The sequence below is a fragment of the Colius striatus genome, chromosome 1, assembly GCF_028858725.1.
Source record: "Colius striatus isolate bColStr4 chromosome 1, bColStr4.1.hap1, whole genome shotgun sequence".
Lineage (NCBI taxonomy): Eukaryota > Metazoa > Chordata > Aves > Coliiformes > Coliidae > Colius > Colius striatus.
In genome coordinates, this window is record NC_084759.1 from 135,754,843 (window position 1) to 135,777,407 (window position 22,565).

General features: G+C 37.3%; 1 protein-coding gene across 7 annotated transcripts in view; it reads right to left on the reverse strand.

Annotated features, from left to right (window-relative positions):
* Window positions 1-22,565, reverse strand: part of ABCC9 (ATP binding cassette subfamily C member 9) — a 73,430-nt gene that overhangs the window by 36,424 nt on the left and 14,441 nt on the right. For 6 of the 7 annotated variants that reach the window (XM_062009067.1, XM_062009061.1, XM_062009051.1 and 3 more), the window contains exons 8-17: window positions 18,520-18,714; window positions 15,640-15,804; window positions 14,020-14,175; window positions 10,822-10,956; window positions 9,419-9,581; window positions 8,747-8,787; window positions 7,709-7,851; window positions 4,872-4,980; window positions 2,380-2,490; window positions 1,429-1,501 (exon numbers count right to left, since the gene is read on the reverse strand). In XM_062009067.1, coding sequence (XP_061865051.1) covers window positions 1,429-1,501; window positions 2,380-2,490; window positions 4,872-4,980; window positions 7,709-7,851; window positions 8,747-8,787; window positions 9,419-9,581; window positions 10,822-10,956; window positions 14,020-14,175; window positions 15,640-15,804; window positions 18,520-18,714 — 1,291 coding nt within the window. The remainder of the gene's footprint in view (window positions 1-1,428; window positions 1,502-2,379; window positions 2,491-4,871; window positions 4,981-7,708; window positions 7,852-8,746; window positions 8,788-9,418; window positions 9,582-10,821; window positions 10,957-14,019; window positions 14,176-15,639; window positions 15,805-18,519; window positions 18,715-22,565) is intronic. The other variant, XM_062009074.1, reaches the window with a different exon arrangement.

Consider the following 22,565-nt stretch of genomic DNA (forward strand, 5'->3'; position numbering starts at 1 on the left):
TAAGGAAATATTACATTAATGAGCAGTACAAGTACACACTAAGGAATGAGACTATTGCTTTGACAAGTATTATCATACATGATGTAGGAATGTATTACTTTATAGAAGTTATTTAGAGTTAAACAATATAAATTGGAGAGTGATTATTCAATCTGGAGTTCCATGAAAGTTTGGGCCAATGTATTAATTGACCTCAGCTGAACGAGAATCTGTTACTGTTTTGCTGTACTCCCCCCACTGCCACTTTCCTACCTTCAGTCCTACTCTGTAGTGGCAATAGTGCTTCACAGATCTTCACATAAACTATGTGAACTCACTAGCTGTGCTAGCTAGTGCATTTAGCAGGTAAATTTCTTTGTCAATTGACGAGTTAAGAGCCTTGTTCCTTCCAAAGGCGGTAAACTCTTAGACTGGCTTGTCCAGCTTGTGAGTCCATGGCCTTATATTGTAAACTCCTTCTGCTAGTGTTGTATGTGGCACTGGGCCAGCAAAAAGAAATATGTTCATCCATGTATGGGACATGTATAGGACACCTAATGCTGCAGTGAAAAAAACCCGATATGTACTTTGAAATTACTTAATACAAATGGGACATCTAAAATGTATCAGCTTAAAATAATGAGCTATTTTAAAGGATATGAAAATAAAACACGGGACTATAGAATAACATTAAACACCGGCAGACAGTGTTAGGAATTTTACAGCATTAATAGTGACAACAAAAAATAATAGTTGCTACTTTTGACACTTGCTATGTAAATCTTCCAAAACAAATAAATGTTTTGTAAACCTGTGGAACTCCTAGCCAAAATACACTGAGGATACAAAAAATTACAGGAGTTCAGTTGGACAAAGAGAAATGAATTGAAAGAGAAAACAATTGAGGATTTCTTGACAGAGAAACTGTATGAGGCTCAAAGAATTTTATGAGATGAAAACAGGTGTGAACTGGGAGACTGCAATGTTGAAGAATAGCAGGAGAGGCATAATATATGAGTGCTGCATCCCTGTGCACCTACTGTTAGCCACTACTGGAAAAAAAAATACTGAATGAGATGGACTCTTGGTTTGAATGAGTCTGAAGTTCTCCCACTTTTTTTTTTTTTAAATTTTTAAAATTTGTCTATTTAAAATAATATTTTTCATATTTATTCTTACACTTTACTTTGTTCCTGCTTTTATAAAAAAAATGTAGAATATATATATATATACATAAAAAACACAGAATTTTTTATTTATTTAGAGTACTTTAGGTTAATGATATAATTACATGACCAATATAGTTCATGACCTTGTATACATTTTCAACCTGCATTTTGTACTTCTAAACATATATATGTGGTTTTATGCTTTTCACACCACCAAGAAATGGAACAAGTAGCAATTTCATATTACTTATTTCATGTATAAAGTGTATATTTATCCTACCTGTTGGGATTCTAATGTTTATGTTGGACAATGTAGCTAAACCACTTCCCCATGAAAAGTATCCATTGGTTACCTACAAAACAATTACCACATATCAGATATACAAAAATAAGAGGGAAAGAAATAGAATGTCTAGCCTGGATTTAAAAGGTGTTTCTAAGATAGATCTGTAATTAACAGATATGGTGAGGTATGCTCGAACACAAAAAAAGCAAGTTAGTTTTGTAAAGATTGCCAAACTCAGATAAGTTTATGAAAAAGAAAAGTTATATACACAAATATATATACTGCATGAAATGCAATGACGAGATGATCTTGAGTTAAACTTTATTTACAAAATACTTTAATTTTGTCAATTGACTAAAGACTAACAATAAAAATTACAAGACTACACGGGTAATAATCTAAATAGCAAAGTATATCAAAGAATGAATCATTCTGCATATTGTGATATTTTGCCACTTGTGAATGTGTTCTCAAAGTACAAATTGAATACTCACATGGCCTTTTTGGGCATACTTCCTTTGGAGTTTACAGGGCCATGAAACAACCTTTGCATAGAGCACATATATGGGGAATGTTGGCCAATATGATTTAAAATAATGTCATAATAAATGAAAAAAATTACTCAAAGGTTTGGCATTGATTCTAAGAGTGAAAAAGAAGTGCATGAACGGCAAGTCTAAAAAAACCTGTATTAATTTCTTCATTTATCAAGGTTGTGTTCCTTTAGACTCATGGTGTCTCTATTTCCTAATAAGACAGGGGATCATAAGTGCTGATCTGAAGTGAGGTCTTCTCACTTCATTTTTGGCTAAAGTGCTAATTTCTTTAAGGACTTATTCTTGTAATGGACAATTTCCCTTAAAAAGAACAGCAGCAATTGAGCACTATCTGGTACTGTTGCAGGATCTGCTCCCCATGAAGAACAAGACAATCTTTAAAAACTACCTTGATTGCAATATCATCTATCTCCACAGGACGTGTTTGCTTCCTTATTGGCTGTTCATAGCTTTCAAGTTGATACCTCAAGGGCTGCCTCCTGTTAATGGCCTTGGTGTGCTATATAGTCAAATGAAGAAAGAAGAAAGTTGGAATTCATGTGGCTCTTTAAAAACAAGCAATCCATTCCCTTTCTTACCACCATTCTAGGTCACAAGAAGAAACCAATGCTTTTCAAAACACGTGATAGTAAAGTCATGCTATTGTGTCATGTTTTAAACAGTCTTAACTGAAGCACAGGAAGTATCTGATTTTTGGTTTCCTATGCATAACCATTCCAAATTTCATCTCTTTCATTCTCCTTAAACCACTGGATAGGTCTGTCCAACCAGAGGAAGCTCCAGACAAAGCTGTGTCAGTTAAAGTATAATGACATGCAGAGTTATGATTTTGGTTCTTGGAAGCAGCACAGCTGCAACAGTGAGAAGCATATCAAATTAGGTCATTAATGCATAACCATGATTGTGGAGTTATCTCATTCAGAGCTACCTGTGGTATTTGTAAATGCCACTGTATTGAGCTGAACTGGCATAAACTTAGTGATTCCCTGTAGCTGGGCTGTATACAGTGACTGATTTAACCTTTACAGATGCTACCTTTATTTTTCCCTCTCCTCCTCACCTAGACTTTGTCTGTCTCTCCCTGTAGGGCCAGGCAAAAAGTGGATGAGAGAAACAAAATCATAGAATCATAGAATGGTAGGAGTTGGAAGGGACCTTTAGTCCAATCCCCCTGCAGAAGCAGGTTCACCTAGATCAGGTCGCATAGGAACATGTCCAGGCGATCTTGAAGACTGCCAAGGAAGGAGACTCCACAACCCCTCTGGGCAGCCTGTGCCACTGTTCCCTCACCCTCACAGTGAAATAGTTTTTTCTTATATTTAAGTGGAACTTTTTGTGTTCCAGCTTCATCCCATTACCTCTTGTCCTGTTACTATCTACTATAGAAAAAAGGGATGTTCCAACCTCCTGACACCCACCCTTTAGATATTTATAAATGTTAATAGATCTCCCCTCAGTCTCCTCCAGACTAAACAGCCCCAGTTCCCACAGCCTTTCCTCATATGAAAGATGTTCCATACCCCTGATCATCTTGGTGGCCCTGCGCTGGACTCTCTCCAGAACTTCCCTGTCCCTCTCGAGCTGAGGAGCCTACAACTGGACACAGGACTCCAGATGAGGCCTCACCAGGGCAGAGTATAGGGAGAGAAGAACCTCCCGTGACCTGTGGCCACACTCTTCTTGATGCATCCCAGGATGCCATTGCCCTTCTTGGCCACAAGGGCACATTGAATGCTTAAACATTTTTTGTTCCTTTTATGATAGAATGATAGAATCATAGAATCAAAGAATGGTAGGGTTGGAAGGGACCTCTAGAGATCATCCAGTCCAACGCCCCTGCAGAAGCAGGTCCACCTAGATCAGGTCTCACAGGAATGCATCCAGATGGGTCTTGAAGACCTCCAAGGAAAGACACTCCACAATCTCCCTGGGCAGCCTGTGCCAGGGCTCCCTCATCCTCACAGTAAAATAGTTTTCCTCATGTTTAAATGGAACTTTTTGCGTTCCAGCTTCTTTTCCTTACCCCTTGTCCTGTCACCAAATACAACAGAAAAAAGTGATGTCTCAACCTCTTGACATCCACCATTCAGGCATTTGTAAACATTAATGAGATCTCATTTCAATATCTCTCTTATCTTATTTATTATAATTGTTACATCAGAAAAACAAGAAAAATGTTGTTTCAGGTTGGCAAATAAATTTAATTGAGCTCAAAATAAAACTTATTTCTTGCTAATCCTTTCTTTCTCTTGCTGTCTTCAAGTTTCAGTGACATTTCAAATTACATAATCAGTTTGAAATAGTTGAAACATCAAAAAAACCCCTTTTTTTTTTAGAAAAAAGTCAAAATGAAAAAATACCATTTTCCAAATGATCTCCTATGTGGCTTTTGCCCCTAAATTTTACTCAAATTCACTATATGTTTAGCACTTCAGATTTTTTTTTTTTTTATTAAGCGCTATTTCACATAGTTTGATGTCATTTTTCCCACCTCCAATTCTGAATTTCACAGAGCAGGAATTGATCCTAACTAAAGATGCCCAACACACAATGAGCTGTACTGGCTATACACAGGACAAACCCCAAAACCATAGGGAATGCATCTGGCCATTTTATAAAAACTGAGGATTAATTTGAACCGTGTGTAGAAGTGTTGATATTTTATGGAGTTTTCATTCCTACTGCTACTTCAGCAATGCTTCAATGTGTTTTAGGCCTATTCATGTCATAGAAATACAACTATCCCAACAAAGAAGAGGCAAAACTGGTCAACATTAGAGTCAGGCTAGAAACCAAAACTTCTAGCAACTAGGCCACTGGCTTTGTATGGGGCTAAATAGTGTCTCTGCTTTGAAATTCAGTGTAAAAAACAGAACTTACGAGTCCTGTGTGCTTCTTACAGGATTCATAAGCTACAGAGCCATCCCCACCTCGCCAGCTGTCATCTCCAATCTCATCACTCAGGAGAAACTCATTCAGCTTCTGTACACTTGAAAGAAAGTGGGACAATGAGTTAAACAAACACAGATTTCCATAAGTACATTTCCATTTCTGTGCCATCCAGCCAGCAGGATGTATCAGAAATGCCAAAAGAACTTAATGGGATTCTTTTGGTTTCCTACTGGACTATCTGCCACACTGAAGACAAGTGAGCACTTATTTATGTGGAAGAAAGATGAAAATAACAAGACAGTGTGCTGGTAGCTGAGAATGAAGAGGAGAATTAGTTATATGACTGCCAATAAAGCTTTGTGGGAATGGTCTCCATCTTGACAGGCTTATCTCTTCTGTACTTTCGTTAGGCCTACACACAGTTAGGATGCATAAACAACTTATTCATCCATCTACATCCTGTGAAAATTCCAAGGCACTAGGTGCATCCTGAACACAGCTTTTGCATACAAGCAGGAATGAATATTGCAGAATTCAGGATAGCCATGGCCAGCCTTGGAGAAACATAGCAAGAGCTATCTTTGCCTGCTTTTTAAAACTGGGAAATACAGCACTGGGAAATACAGTACACTGGTTCAATTCATTCTTTGTCACAGGATTTTATTACCTTTCTGCCCCTCTTCCTTTCAGAGTACTTTAAGCACCTGTCTCTTTATGTTTCTGGGGAAGGGACAAACAAAAAGCACCCATAGGTCATGGAGAAGCTCTGTTACTTTATAAAAATTAATATCAAGGTGCATTGAGACAGATGTTGAGAATGCAGAAGGACATATGACTTTGGATCAGTGATTTGAACATTAATATGCAAATAAGAAAGCAGTACTGTTTCAAGGGCTGTCTGAGCATTTTGTTGACATTGTCAATACATCTTCAAGCAACAAAGAAACTGGTTTGCAAGAAAGCACTGCTGTTGTCATTATTTCCTCCTGTCAGTATACCTTTTCCTGTCTTCTCTTCTGAAAGGAAAATTCATGTGGCTAACTTCCATGCAAGAATTTCAGTCTTACATAAGTACATCAAGTAAGAATTTATCTTCTTGTAGAAAACAGACCTTGTTCTAATCATCTGCCTATAAGGTCATCAACCATTACTTTGCATTTGAATGAGGTCATGCTATTTAAGGTACCCTCTAAAGCTTTCTTGATACTAGAACTACTCTTTGACATAAAATGGATATTCTGACCAAAGTAAAAGCACTTAACCATAAGACAAATGAACTCATAGTCAAATACATGTATTTGATTAGTGATAGAGCCATGGAGTGGCCAAGCACATGTTTTTCATTCTTCAGTTGGAGGACATGATGTTCACAGGCGAAAGATGTTAGGAAATAAGTTTGCCAAAGGGTAATGTTTGTTTTGGCAAATATGGTTTAAAATAATGTCCTAAGGAGTGGCCAGCAGTGTTAAGAAAAACATACACACCAGTTTGATATTAGGGCTGTACTAGACATAGTGCAGAGATATAGAGGCTGGGATAATTTATAAAGGAGCCTTTGGATTTTCTACTAGTCAGAAATAATTTTCAACTAAGGCAAAATGTCTCACACGGCCCTGCTGCTACTTTGATAAAAATAAACCTTATTTTTTTTAAAGTGAGTATGGTGTAGGCAAATGACAGCTATAGAGTTTGAAGTCCCCTTGACCGCTACTAATATCATTACCCATCAAAAAGAGGCAGTGTCAACAGCAATGCAATACTTTGCCAGTGTGCCCCAGTCTGTGTCAAGAAGGAACTATGTTTTTGGGTGGGAAGATTTCATATCTTGCTAGTGCTTGGCATCTGACACGTTACTGCCAGTCAGGTGTCAGTTTGTGCCCCTTTGGACATCTTGGCAGTGTGTAGTTTTACATAACTGCCCCATGACCATGACTCTTTCCATACAAACTACTGACGCAACAGCCAAAAGTCTAAAATTTGACTGACTACCAACAAGTTCCCTTGAGATTAAATGTTCTGCACAAAAGAAGCTGTTGGGCTATTTGCAGAAATAAATGTCCAGGACATGTAAGTTTTTGATGAAGCAACAAATTTTATGAGCTCTTCTTCCTTTTTTTTTTTCCCCCCAATCTTTTTCACTTCATGGCAACTTCCTTTCCATTTTGTCATTCATATGCCTAATACTCAAAGACAAAACTTCCAAATGTCTGCCTTCCCATGTTTCCTTTCCCGTGTCTCTTTATTGCCATTCAGGGAAACACTATTTCCTCTATAAGAAAAATACTGTAGGGCTCATTTTCCCTTCAGTTCTTCAGTGTCCAATGTACCTCCATCCACTCTCTTTCATAAGAGAGGCAGGGCAATACCAAGCTCTCACTGGAAGCTCAATGCACTCTTTCCAGAGGTAGAATTAAGCCAGTTCCTTTTCTTTGCATCAGGGCTGATCTTGCCAGACATCTTCGTGCCAGTCTCTTTCACCTCCATCTGTGTTGGCAAAACCCTAAAAAAGTACTAGGTAAGGGCAGTGGTGGGTGGCCAAATGGTGAGAAGAGGACCATATCATAAAGAAAGATGGTCCATCTCTGAATCTAGACTGACAAAGTTAGTGAAATTATAAAAAGAATGGAACATTTCTTTGTCCTTGAATCATGCAGTAAAAATAAATGGTTTCTCTGATTTCTCTCACATCTTTGAACATCAGAGGTCTGCATCTAAACCCTCTTCCATGTGAGCAGGTAGAAACAATCTCTTTTCTTCAGCACTTTCCCTATTATGTTACTGACGATAGATGTTCAAGAGTTGGAGAAACTAGAAGGGCCACTTACCTTATGATAGCCTTGACTGCAAAACGAACCACTGTGGAGAGCAGAAACAGTGGTGTGACCAGGATGTGAAACAGTGACAGTGATGCAAAGGCCTGGGCAGGCTGCAGTGGCTTGTCATTGGTATATGCATAAGTCACAAAGGTCTGTCATATCAGGAAAAGAGCATGTCAGGATAAGGACTCTTGAAAAAGACGGACAAGGACAGCAAGCATATTTCACTAAACGAAGGCCAATAACAATATACCTCGATTTATTGTGAAATCCAGTAAATTGAAGAGAAAGATGTCTTCTATTAAAGTGGAAAAGATTTTTTAAATTTTCCAGTGATTTCAAGAGGTTTATGTATTTAAGAAGGAAAAAAACATCTTCACAAAACCAAAGCATTCAGTTTTGCAAAGTTTTGTAATTGGTTTCAGAGTTTAGAAGAAACATACAGCCAGAAAAAAAACCAAAACAAAACAGTAAGAATCTAATAAATCTTATGGGTTCTTATTCACATCCAACTCTGGTACATATTGTCAGCATACTCTGAATAATGTCCTCAGAATTTGGTCTATGAAGACTACTTACTGACCGGCATGCCATAGTTCCTCTAACACAATAGACTGAGTTTTAAACCTGGCCAGAGGACAAGTAAAATTTACCCTTCCTTAAAATACAGAATACACTTTCTTGAATACTAGAACATTGGCTTTCCATTATAAGGCACTTTGAAACAGGAATGATTTTGGCTGATGTAAAACAGAAATGCCAAGACACCCAAAATCCCTTAAAAATGAGAGCTTCTCAAAATAGGTTTTCTTTCAAGTTGCAATTATTTTTAAGGTTTTTTTATAGTAAAAATTTATATTTATTTTTGTTTTTACTACATCTGGTGACATAATAGCTCTGGGAATGGCCACTTCTACTGTCATGCTATTCTACAGTTAGCAGGGGCATATTAACTCATGAGGATTACATTCTCCAATAACAGTGTCCTTTCTTTCTCTCTTCTTCTCACCCTTTTTATAATGAAAAGTAAAAAAAACCATATCTTACTGCAAGAACAGCCGCTATTGGTATGGCTGCATTCATAAAAACTGTGAAAGAGAAACAAAATAGACATCAAATTATATGAAATAAGGCAAAACAGATTAACAATTAGTTGTATGGCACTACAAAGAACCAGTTATTTTTAATTCAAGTAATTAAAACTCCAACAGAAAAATTGTTCTGTAGGAAGGAATTTCCTTCTATGACAGAGAGATACCACACAAACAAATAAGCCAAGGAATTATCTCATTTGTATACTTGAGTGAACAGGAATAAAAACTTTTATATGCACAATTATTATGCAACACAACTAAAATATTATCCTCTCAGCTCTTCTACATTACAGAAAATACAATTTTTTTCAGATACTAAATAATCTGTGCTGTAACCAGAGCTACTAATATTACCTGGAGCCTTCTTACTATAAAGCAACTTGTAACTATAATGTCATAATGAAGGGAACAGAAAACTTACTGCTCAAAAACATCAACAAGATATGCTCTGTATGTTCAAGTTTTCATGTTATATGTTTTCTATGCCTTGTTATTTTGACCACATTCCACACACAAGAATAAAAGTGTCATAGGCACAGCTGTGTCTTGCTTTAGATGAAGTCAGGAGGAATGTTGACATGAAGTATAGGATCCATTTCCGAGCACTAAAAATACAGTTACTTACTGGAAAGAGATGTATGAAGTGCAAAGGTTTTGAGACTGGTGAGTTCCTTCATTCTTGTTTCTTCCACACTAGTACAGAATATGTGCTCCCAGGCATACAACTTTAATAACTTAATGCCTTTTAGTATCTCATTGGTTTTCTTTAATCTCTCAGTAGAATAGTCCTTCATTTCAAAACAAAACAAGGATAAGAAATTGATAATGATCTGTAGTTTTAATGAGCATGCTCTTTTTCCTTCACTTCTGCTGTAAAATTCATTAAAGGTTTATAATATTGTTTATTTCTGATTTTGTACAGGCTTTCAGTTGCCACACTGAGTAAAACAATATAAAATTTCATGCTCTTTGGTGATATTTATGATTTAAAATCATAAGGGGAGATTAAGTGACCCTGCTCTGAAAAGAAAAATAGACTCAAACACTTAAAATAGAGCGTGAAGTGGGAACATAAATTAATAGCTCAATGGTGTCCATAACAATTGAGAGAAGACTACATGTGTGTAGTTGCTGATACAAGATTTAATCTGGGATTCATACAGACCATTCATGAAAATGAGATGTTTATCAATATATTTAGGTAATTGCTGCTCTCCAGAAAACAGAAACCCTAAATTTTGGTAAAATCATAATCCAAAAGATGCTATGAGTCAGAGGAACTCAGAAAATTGCAGAAAGAAAGATTCAGACTACTGCTGAAATTATGAAAAGATAAATCCTCTGTTGCTATAAACTAAAGTGCACTGAAGATCAGATCCACATATGTATAAATTGCTTACGGAATATTAGGATAAAAAGGATCTTTAAATATTTGACAACTCAAACATCAAAGGTTGATTAAAATAGTTCAAAGATCACAAGAATAAAGTTAAAAATTAGACAAAGTATCAGAAAGCATTTCTAATTAGTGAACTAAATTAAACAGCAAAATAAAGCACTGAAGAGTGTACAATAGATATTAATCCAGCAATGCCAGATGATTTTTAGAGAATATCAAAGCTTGGGGTTAGAGCATAAAGTCTCTAGACATTTCAGAGTGAGGTTGTCCTACAATTTATCAGTCATTTGTACTGTTTCTTAACATTCCATGAAATACAAGAACTAAATGTAGAAATAACACCCTTTCATGGAACTGAACTCAGATAAAACTGTTGGTCAAGTGAAAAATACTGTCTGCAGGGAAAGCAGGTCAAGGCCCACATATTTTTCTGTGGATTCTTGTCTGACAAAAGTTAGAAAGGAAGAAATACTGAGATTCAGAAAAACACAGGAGAGATGACAGAATTAAGGGACGGATTGCCCAAACCTCTGCAATGAATATTCACAAAGAACAAGAACAGAATCCAGAATCCCTGTTTCCCTATTCTTCTTTCTGGATCACAAACATCACTTAAACAATTTACTTACTAGAGTGCTCTTTTGAGCCTCGGCCAACTTCGTAGCTATAAAGTACTGTATTGGAGCTAACAGTACAATGACAGCAGCACCAACCAATGCACTTTCTCCAAGTAAATTATAGAGCAGAATCACACCCATTATTATCTATGAAGAAAAAAACAACAGCGAAAAAAAGAGTAGATTTCATTATGTCGGAATGATTGCAATAAAAAAAAATTTGTTCTTGTAATAAACAGTTAAATGGTTCACAGGAATCAGTTGAACCTGTACTTCAGAAGGTCATGTTTGGAAAGTGTGGGAAATTAACCCAGAAGCCTTTATTTTTGACATTAACGGCATAGTTTGTGTTACTGCCTGGTAGTCCTAATTCCAGATGAGGTTTCCACAGAACTAAAGGAGCACTAAAATGACGGTGCTTGCCCCAAGGCATTTTACAGAATCACTGGCCTCAAGTCTTATTTACACTAGAGCTCCTTACATCACTCTGGAAGTATTCAAAGGTCTTAGGACTGTCATGGATCACAGTTGCATTCTGTCATAGTTGTCCTCTTGCAACTGCAGAGAGAGGCACATCTAAGACAGGCACTGAAGCATGAAGCAGATGTGCTGGGAGTGACACTGAGCTTGTGCATCAATATCATGTAGCTCTGCCTTAGCCATACAAAGAGTTTGGGAATGCTTCTCACAAAGGTTTACCTGTGCATGGCTCTGATGCAACTATCCTTAATTCTGGTTCACATCTTTGACTTAATACAAGCTCTACTGCATGAGTAATTTTTATTAAAATCTCCACTTTATGGTAGGGATGTTTCCTCAGTGATAACAGGGCATACAAAACTAGTTCTCCGTTTTGCATTTTTATTATCTCTTAAACAAGTCAGTTCTGTCTTTAAATTTGCCTTCTTATTTTAAAATAATCAGAGATGAGAATCAGTGGAGTTCGCTTTGAAAGCATCGCTCAGCTTTTCAGGCTTCTGTAATTTAAATCAGCACACTTAGATGCCACTTTCTTAGCAGAATAATACAGGGTTTTAGGTAGCAATTTGTACTTGATTTAAACTTGGCCTTGATTGCAGGCCATAATCGGTGGAAATGCAATATATTGTCTGCGATTCCCCCTAGTCTTCAGCAGATTATGGCTGTATTTGATTTGGATGCATATAAAGACAGTATTTGTTACAAGCTGTTCTGCTCAAGAAGGAGGCTGCCTTGATGATTCTTGGGACATCCCTCGAAGCTCAGCTTCTTTACCTAAGGCAGGGCAGGACAGTCCTATCACCTTTTTCAGAGTGGTATTGGTTATAATGCAGCTCATAGTTACTTTCTTTCCTTTTTTTTTTTTTTTTGTTCATTTGTTTGTTTGTTTGGTTTGGTTTGGTTTCAAAAAAACAGCCAAGTGAGCTTATCAGGAAGGAAGACATTCTGCCACAAAACCAGTGACTTTTATATCAACCGCATAGTATTTTGAGAAGGAAATAAATAGTAAGTAATCACCTTTCAATTTTAGCATTGGAGCAGAGGTGTAAGGTCATTTCCATTATTAAGGCTTAAAAGCAGAAAGTGCCCTGTATAGCCTTGGCCACAGATGCCTACTCACCAAGTGCACTCCTTAAGTGCAAATTGATGGGTGATGCTACACTCATTCACAGTCAAAGCTATGGTCAAGCTACCCTGTGTTCACTGTCTCTTGTATGCCTGAAGGAACCAGCAAAATCACCAGATGTTTCTTTAAATCAGCCTTTTACAGTAGTGGTGAGGAAGGCCATTATGTTTCAACATTGTCTGGGACAGAGACTTTAATATTAGAGACAAATGAGTTATGAATTTAAGCTACATAGAATTATTCACTAGCCACAGCAATCAGACTACCTGTTCATCTCATAACATTGAAAGTATTAAAAGCTGCAGTTCCAAATAAAGCTGATTATGAAAGGGTGGCTCAAAATTATATCCTCTGTATTATTTCTAATTTCTCTTGCCATGTAAACTTTCCTGGTTTTTTATTCATAAATTATTTTGTGTCTCTCTGCCTGACCCATTAGCAGTAATACTATTGTTATTATAATAGATTACTGATATAGTTCCAGGAATTTCATCAAAACAGATCTATTATAAAGTGTCTTCTACCCTTTTTTAAACTTGTTTAATGTCAATGGGATCACATATAGGTAAAGAGCATACCTATCCAAACTCAAGCTAAAATTTTGAAGGTGCTACAGGAGTCCAGGCTTTGTGGAAAATACGTATGGCTTAGGTTATTAAGTCTTTTAGTATTTTTGAGAATTTCTTTCAGGCTAGTAATTTTTTATCTTTCCTTCCTGCACATCTGCCTACGGATCTTTCCCAGCCCTGTTAAGAACAAGATGTTTACAGTAACTAGGCTTGCTTAGATGAAATTTCCTCTAAGCAATTTGTGCAGCACACTGTCAGCACTGCTGTCAGTCACTGAGCAGGATTCAGTTGGTTTTTTGCTCCTACCACAAAACACAGTTACTCCTTTACCTGAAAGGGAGTTGCAATGAGGTGAGAGTCAATCTCTTCTTTCCAGTAATGAATGACAGGACAAGAGGAAATTTGCTCAAGTTGTGCTAGGTGAGGTTTAGATTGGACATTAGGAAGAATTTTTTTTTTCAAGAGGATTGTTCAGCATTGGCACAGGATGCCCGGGGAGATGGTGGAGTCATCATCCCTAGACATATTTAAAAGTTGCATAGATGAGCTGCTGAGGGGTATAGTTTAGCTTACTTATAGGCTTGACTGTATTGGATTAGTGGTTGGACTCAATGATCTTGAAGATCTTTTCCAACCATAGTGATTCTATGATAAGTGGATACGCAAATGTGACACAACACTAGTCAGATGCTTGGGCTGCTGTTATGTGGCAGAAATAAAAGCAATGGCTTGTGTCAGTAGTGGAAGAAACATGAGCAAGGAAAGGATGACAAATCACAATCCTTAAAGTCACAGATCACACCCATCGCATGGAAGTCCTTCTAAAAAAAATCCTGTCTCTTTAATGGCCCTCAGATAGACAGTCTCCCAGCCTTTGGAGGAGATGATGGGCCATGCTCCTGCTTGTTAGCTTTCCTGGCAAACGAGTGTCAAGTCCAGGTTCCCCTCTGTATTTTGTAGTAGTCTCACAGACATATACCCTTTTCAAACAGGTTGAAGGATCTCTGAAATCAGGCCCTTACTTTGATAATCTACCTGAACAGGCATTGCCCACAAATTGGGGCACAGGAACAAGAACCACATTAATTGGTTTGTTTCTATGGCAACCAGGTTATTGATTTGTCCCAGTGTCATCTCTCCCATGGACAAGTTGGATGTGGAAAGCCTTAGGATCTTATTATATATCATTGCCTGTGGGGAAGGAATAAAATGGAAGATATGAAAATGACATTATAAAACAACAGTAGTAGCAAGACATTTAAAACTGTGGTTCAGTCTTTACCAAAGACAGCCCTTCTCCCAGTCTCTCACCTGTATTTAAGTACATAACTGACTTAAAAGTACTACAATTCCTCTTAAAAAGTTTTTTTGCTTAATGCGGACCTAAAATAGAACAAAATTACAACAAAACATAAAAATCTAGAAGACTAGGCAAAGACCTTTTGTAATAAATGTTTTGTGAGTCTGCTTTTCAGTGACACTGTCAAAGGGATCCTCGTTTCTGACTACATAGTTCTACTTACGCTATGCAGTTTTGATCAGGGCAGGCATGTATTCCTTCAGGTTTCTCTCCTTCACCTGGACATCTATTTCCATAAAATTTGCAGGAGTTTAATAGTGTTTAAAATAATCAGGGCTTATGTCTGCCAGAATTTTAAAGACAAATATTGTTAGCCTGGTCCACAGCTCTGACTGAATATCAAACACTGCAACTTTGAGGAATTTTAAAAAATACTTTGTGCTCTTTGCCTTGTTTTATCCATGGGTAAGGCACATCCTGTAGAATTAAGCAGAAATGCCTGCAGACCATGGTGAATTACATCAGTTGCATATCACCCTAAGAGTCTTCATTTTAGCAAGTGAGAGGCAAAAAGGTATAAGGAAATACTGAGGTACTCTTTCTTCACCAAGTCTATCCTGGGAAAGGGTAGAAAACGTTGGAAACAACTTCATCAATCACAGTGTGTGCAGAAGTTTCCATGATGAGATTATATACCTATGGTTAGTTACACATGGCAAACATAATTTCCAGCTTCTGTTTTGCACACAGTGTCAGTTCTGTCCATGGAGCCTGCTACAACCCACTCATGTGCTGAGCTGGAGTTGCTGTCTCCAGTTCATAAACACAACTTTCACAGAGGGTTAATGGATGACAGTTCTAGTGACACAGTTTTGGAGACGAATCACTGCTGCCCCATCCTACAGGGCTCTGTGCAAAATGGCATAAATATTCAGAATTGTCACTCATGATCCATGGACAATATTCCTGTAAAATGTAACTCATTCAAAGATACTCTGCAGATGACTCTTAACAGTCAGGAGAAGTTAACCACATACGCAAATGAACAAGCAGAGGTAGAGCCAAAATGACACTGCTTATCTTCATATAACTAATGTTATCTATAAAGATATGTTCTTACATGTAGAGTGTTAAACTTGTATGATGGTTTCAGTTTTTAGCAAAAAGAACTACTGCCATCAGTTTAGCTGTGTCAGTGATACAACTTTTTCCATTTTTCTGTATAAAAATACAGTGCACCTCTTCTCTTGAACAATTGTTATCTGAGTTTTCAGATAAAGAACAAGCAAAATGAAAGTACAAAGCTCAAGTTATTAGTGAACTTCTTAGCAGAATGTGAGATCTTGTTTGCTCACCAGTAAAGCACCTCGTAGGTTGATGCCAGTTTCTGTAGTCACATAGTAGGATGCCTGCAGGAATGTCCTCTGTAAGATAAGGGCTAGGAAGAGAAGAACTGCCAAAACATAAACATTCCTGAGGAATACATCTGAGGAAAGATAAGAATTTGATGGATCCTTCACCTGGAAAGAAAGGAAAAAATTATGCAAGTGGCATAGGATAGATGGTGTATTTTTGAGATGAACAAAGAAATTCAGTCATTTCATTATAATAAAAAAAATGATGGTATTATGGGACAATTATGGAAATCAGATTTCTTATTGTGATATGTATCAAAATAATTTGAACACAAATGAAATACTCCACTCATGTTCCAAAGACTTTGATATTAACTTGTAGTAGTTCTAAAATGAATTGATTTTAGTAGGTAAGCGAAAATGAGATCACCATATTTGTCTTATCTTTAGTTTCTCCATTGGATTCTGATGATTTGTAGGTTAGAAATGCTACTCAGTAGAACATAAAGCTCATTCACCTTCAGCAAGAAAACATTTTTAATTATGTGCAACTAGTTACTTATGTTACATTTATATATTATGAAAACAATTCCTTACAGAAATACAGTCTATGATACCTGTGAATTCTGAATAAAATAAGAATATATATGCCAGTGGTATTCTCCATAAAATGAGGTTTAAGTGCCTCAACAAAGGGGAAAAAAATCTTGTTTAAATCCCTTTATTTGTTTGAATTTTCTAGTTTTACGTTCACTGTGTTGCTCTGTGGCAGGCAGAAAAAGAAACAAATGTACCGAAATACTGAAAGGAAGGCTGTGTCTTTGGTATTTCCGATCCAGCTGGAAGCAGGATGTACTGGAATTCTTACCAAAAAAAAAAAAAGGAGGAAAAATCCTGTTCTCTTAAAATATACAGTCTGTTTCTGAGATGAAAGGTTTGAGAAATATTAGGAAGTAGGCTATGTACCTACCCTCTTTACCTTCATCATTCTGGATTACTGCCACCTGCCATGATTGCAGAGAAGGAGAGGTGCTTCGAGCCATTCAGGCTCACCTCACTTCAGTGACCTCAGCCTAACAACATCACACACTCCTCCCTCTGTCATAGGCAGCTGATACCCAAAAGGTATGTATAAGCACCTAATGGTGTTTTCAAAGGGTCCAATGTCTGTTAAATGCCTAAAACCCACTGAAATAATAGGACAAAATGTCTCAACCAGTCCAAGACTTCTTGAAACTCCTTAAGTGCACAATTCATCAGATAAGTATATTTCAAAACTTTCTCTTAATGTTCTGCTGCACATAACTTCTGGATGTCTACAGAGTGGATACATCAATAATAAAATAGCATTTGTAGATACCTTTAACAATGTACATCAAGTTCTCAGGAATTAAGGGGGAACAACTATAAAATTACATTAATTGAAACTAGAGATAATTTAAAGGAGAAACATCTAATAGCAAGAACAACCAAGAGAAAGTTTATCTAAATCCATAAATTAAAAGCAAACATATTCTGAAATGTATTCAAAAGAAACAGTGACTGTCATCATGCCAGGCTCTTGGAGTGGTTTCAAGTTCTCCAGGTACTTTAATCTTCCCTTTAGTCAGTGCTGATTTAAACTTTAAAAAACTCACAACTAAAACCACTACAGTAAAGTGTAAAAAAGATAAAGGAAGTGTACAAGGTACAGATTCCTACATTTGAGATGCAGAAATTATAATTTTCCAGCTAAAATATTTTGTTTGTTCAACATGCAAAATCCTCCCATTTTTGAGGCAAAATATGCACTCTGCCTTTTAACTCTGGCTCAAAGCCAATATATAGAGGTTCAAGGATGATAAAGAGCTTTATTTGATAAGCTGAACAATTAAAGTCTCATTCTTCAATGCAATGGCTGAATGAGAGTCAGACCATCAGTCAAGAAAATGAATGTCAGGAGCGAGCAGCCAAGGAGAAAATGTTTGCACAATGATGACAGTCAAATACTTTATCTGGAGGGGAAAATGTTATTCCATTACATATCCATCTGCTCATTCAACTACAAAACACTCACTGCATAAAATGTATGGAGTTTCTGTATCAGAAGACGTAGGAAAATACCTTCATCGTGTTTTCTCTGTTATCAGCTAGTAAAATAATTTTACCTGTATCTTTTCATAAATTACTAAGAAATTATTTTTCTTATGATAGATGATATTCTGCATAAGAGGCTTCCTCAGTGCTTAGAGGTGGTGTCTCAAAGTTCAGCCTCAGTGAAACTGGAAATGAACTGTGAACTAGTATCTTTTGTGCATCTCTAGTATCCAGAATGCCATTTAATAAAGTTAATGCTTTTCACCTTCTCACATGCCCCAATGCATTTCATCACAGCAAGCAAGCATGATCAGGCATAAACAGGGAGTGACTACTCTCACCTTACCAGTGGAAAACAGATTTCAGAGAGCTCAAATATGTCAACAAACTACAAATGGACAGATGAACAGAAATTGAGCAAAATTTCCAGACCCATCCTTGTTGGATGCATCCCCAAGGCATCATAAGTGGATAACTTGCCTGAAATGAGGAGTCACTGTTGAAGAGGAGCAGAAAAGATGTTCCTTCCCTCCAGAACTGCTGGAATGGCTCCATCAAGAGGCAGGCAGTTGGGCAACTGAGAAAGCCTCCACTACCTATGTAGTACTCATACCAAAAACTTCCACTACTCAAGTTTAGAACTTGACTGTCTCTTGCAAAAAACCACTCAATTTGCTTGAAAGAAACAGTGAAATAATACAATGCTGATCATAGATACATAAAACCATGTATCCAGATACATTAAATACCTGGCATGAATCTAGAACTACTACCAAAGTCTTCTAATCCATGTTGTCTCGTTACCTTTTCTGTTGTATTTGTATTATTAGTTGTATTCTGGAAGCCCTGGACAATGCCCGAAATGCATAATGGCCCAGCAAAACCCAACAAGTCAGCCAAATAACGGAACGTGCTGCTGAGAAGAATTGGTCGTCCAAAAGCGCTGTAAATGGCTAACCATATGGAGGGGCTCCGGTTGGGCTGGTCTGCTACCTTTTTCTGGAAAACAGAGAAACAGGTATCGATGCATCAAGAGGAGGCCTCCCTGGCTGTATATGGCAACTTCCATTTCATTCCTTTCTGGATACCCAAATGGTTCCTGAAGGGTATTTTGAAGTAGATGAGGTAGCAAACATGCTGTAGATTATCAACATATTTCAAATACTCTTCACAGTAAATTCAAATTCTGGCTCCTCTTGGTAACTGTGGTTCCTCACCTCTACATTCTAACACTTTTCTGAACCTGAGAACACAGGAATGCAAATACAGATTAATCGTACTGGCACATAGCCATTGCTCATTGTTACATGTGCTCAAGAAAAGGTCTGACCTCTCAAGCCCTTGCTCATATGGGTAATCTTGACTTTCACAGTAGCTGTGAAACCACTTGATCCAGTTGATGTGAGAAAGGGATTGAAGGAAATAACATGGACAGATACCTACAAGAATATATTTTAATCCAGTTTATCTGGGTTTTTATCCATCACTTCAAATGCATTCCAAAAAACCCACCTTTCAGCCAACCACTAATTACTATGCTCAAAAAAGATGAAAGTAACAGTCTACGTTGGGAGCTACGATTAAATCAACTAAGGTTCCTTTATAGTCTTCAGTTCTGTGAATTTATGCAGTATCACAACTCCAGCCCTAAACCACCAACCAGTAGATATCTCTGTATCTAGTCAGAGCAGTTCTGATATTTGAAGTCTTTTCAATCTAAAGAAGAAAGAGTTTTACTTAACAGATCCATGGTCTGCAAAGTGCTTCCTTGCACTTTACGCAGCAGCTTTTTACGCTTTAAAAGACCATCTGTCATTTTTCAAGTAGCACAGATGCCTCCAAGTTGTAAACCAAGCCAATCTCTCTTGAGTGTTCACAGAGACATTTTAAGTACAACCCCCTAACCCCCGCAGATTAACCAAAGAAAAGCAAGTATGCCTTTACTCTGCCTGGCTGCCTCAACTTTTTTGCTCTTCTCTCTGTTTTTCTTTTATGCCACTTCAACAGTGAGATAAACTATGTGCATGGTGTTAAAAATGTACAAGTGTACAGGAGGGTCAGATAGCTGCTCACTGGTTTTTAGTAATTAGGCTGGGCTGGTCATACCCAATGCCAAGAAGCTCAGTACAGAGAATATGCAGCATAGGGACAAACGAGAGCTAACATTTCAGAAAGTGGTGAGAATGAAACTGCTTCTTTAGATGAGGGAAGGAGCACAACGGCCTCATGCAAGTTTCCCTGACAAAAGAGTCTGAATTTGTTGTCTAATGGGTTTTGAGCTAGACTGCACTAGAGGGCCTACTGTCATCTTCAAATGAACAATGCACACGGAAACAACTTGGTAGGAACTAAGCTAACTTACTAGTTAAGTAACTTTTGTTTTGGAAAAAACTGGACACACTATTCTGGTCATTCAATTACAAGTAAATTTGGTAAAAGGCAATGGTAAACCCTTATTTCTTTAATAAGGTTTTACTGTTTCAATAGTCATTTTCACTACTACTGCAATTCAGAGAAATGTCATCTCTAAATGAAATCACTAAATGAAATTTTTCATTTAAAAAACAAATTACATTAAATTATCTAATAATCTCTATTGCTAAACACTGTTGTTTCTTCTCAAATAGTCTTCAAATTAGCTGAAGTATCTAATGGGGAGGAGGGAGAAAAAAGAGTGGATTCTTTTTTACATCTTAAACTCTTTCCAAGAGGCCCAGTGTTATGGGCTTGCAGTATAGTACGTTGCATGTGTCAATCCCATCCTTTATTTAGGTGCTGACTGATGATCTGTCAGTCACCACTCATTATAGCCTTCTGATAACCATGGGCATACTTCAGTGAATCCACAACTACAGGTTTGGCTAATGTCCTAAGAATTAAATATAAAGTTTTGTCTGGGCTTTCTGCATCAGAAAAACATTATGATTATTTTCTTCAGTTTTCCAGTCTCTTTAAGCCTCCATAGTTTGGGAAGCCATCTGAAGCTAAGAGGTTCTCCTGGACATGGCAGGCTGGAAGGACATACTTTCCTTTTGGAAGTTGAGAAAAGTAATCTTAAAATATAATGTTAAAAAGTTATCCAGTTACATAAAAGGAGAGGAGCTATACTGAAGACAGAAAAGAGCTGCAGCAACACAAATATGAGCTTTAAAAGTTTACACAATAGTATCTGTTTAAATTTACAAGGATTACTTTTAATATATAGAAAAGTCTGTAGCATGTGTTGTTGTATTCATTAACAAGGCTGGATCACCGTTCTCATCTGCGGCACCCGCTTAGGTTTTCCTTATCTTTGTCACTCTTACTTAAATCACTGCAATTTTCTTTACCTTTGGGCACTCAGTAGTTGAAATAAGGACTGTGAGATGGCACTTGCTGGTAAATGAAACCACCTGTAAAGTACACCTCAGCAAACATGAAAATCCGACTGTTCCCTTAGTGATGGAGCTGACAGTGTCAGCCTGATGCTGAAGGCCAATGCTCTGTCCCTATTATTTCTAACTAACACACTTCCTTTCTTTCTCTTTTTGCCATAACAGGTGAGATCCATGGTGGCACATAAATAGCAGCTATAGGAAATTCCAATAGTCCATGACTTTAAAAATTGTGTTTTCTATTACAGGATTTCAGGAGTTATTCACTGACATCAAAGAAAACAAGCAAAGGTAACTTCATGGTTATGCAAGTGGCAATGTGCTATTTTTGCATAATATAGCATTCATAAAAAGTTAATCTCAAACCCTCTGGTTTACACTCCTGTACACTTAGGACACAGGATTGGAAAAGAGTGATTTTACAAAAATAGTCATAAAAATTTAACCTGTCTTGTTTCCTTCATGCTATTATTTGGCAGAGTACCTCACCTATTTCCAATTTTCATAGCATGCAGAAAGGACAGTAAAACAATATCATATGAGCTATCTCAAAGGCACTTCAGAATACAGAATATTCATGGTCCTGTTCAGTGTTTTTTCATCGAGGCATGATAAGAAAGCGTTGGAAAGGAACAGAAGCTTTCTTTCTTCAGGGCCATGAAGTACAGCAGAGATCAGCTATTTCCAGGCATAGGCAGCAATAACCCCACTTAATCCAGAGGCTGATGGGGGTCTCCTTCTCCCCAGCTGCAGAAGATTAGTGTAAAATACCCCTGAGAGCAGACACATTGACCTATCTTCCAGATTGCATACCATACTTCAACCTGAAGAATTTTCCTAATTCTGTAGCTGTTTCTGGCCCAGTCATGCACATGGCAAATACCTTTCTCCATGGGAGTGAACTGTAGGAAGTTCCACTGAACGGCTCTTTGGATTGGCTTTAGTCCTTTGGTTTACTTTAACTTTATCTACGAAGTATCAGTTTATTTAAGGGTTACAGCCTGGTTTTGAATATTAACACAAATATGCTAGAGGCTGTGGTAATCTCAAGACTTTGAACAACTACAGAAACCAAAATATCTAATGTAAGACAGCTTTATAAACATGGACACATGTAACTGCATGGATAATCTCATGCAAGTTTTCACGTGTGTGATGCACACCAAGAGAAGCTACACATTGAAAGTTTGTGCTCATGCTCATGAGCAACAGCATCCTTAGCTTGTAAACAACTTATTTGTGCAAGCAGACACAGTATCTGTAGATACAAATGAGATACAGACAAATGCTTGTACCCAGTCATCATACTGATCATTAATGGCACAGAGACTCAGATCTTCGGGGCATATAAGTGCCCAAGACTCTTTGGTCTTTTTTAGTAGAATTTAAACACCAAATGCTTCTTTAAGGAGCTGGCCTAAGAGATGAACTTCTCATTTGCTGTGAAAACCTCATTTCTAATGACTCAGTAGTTTT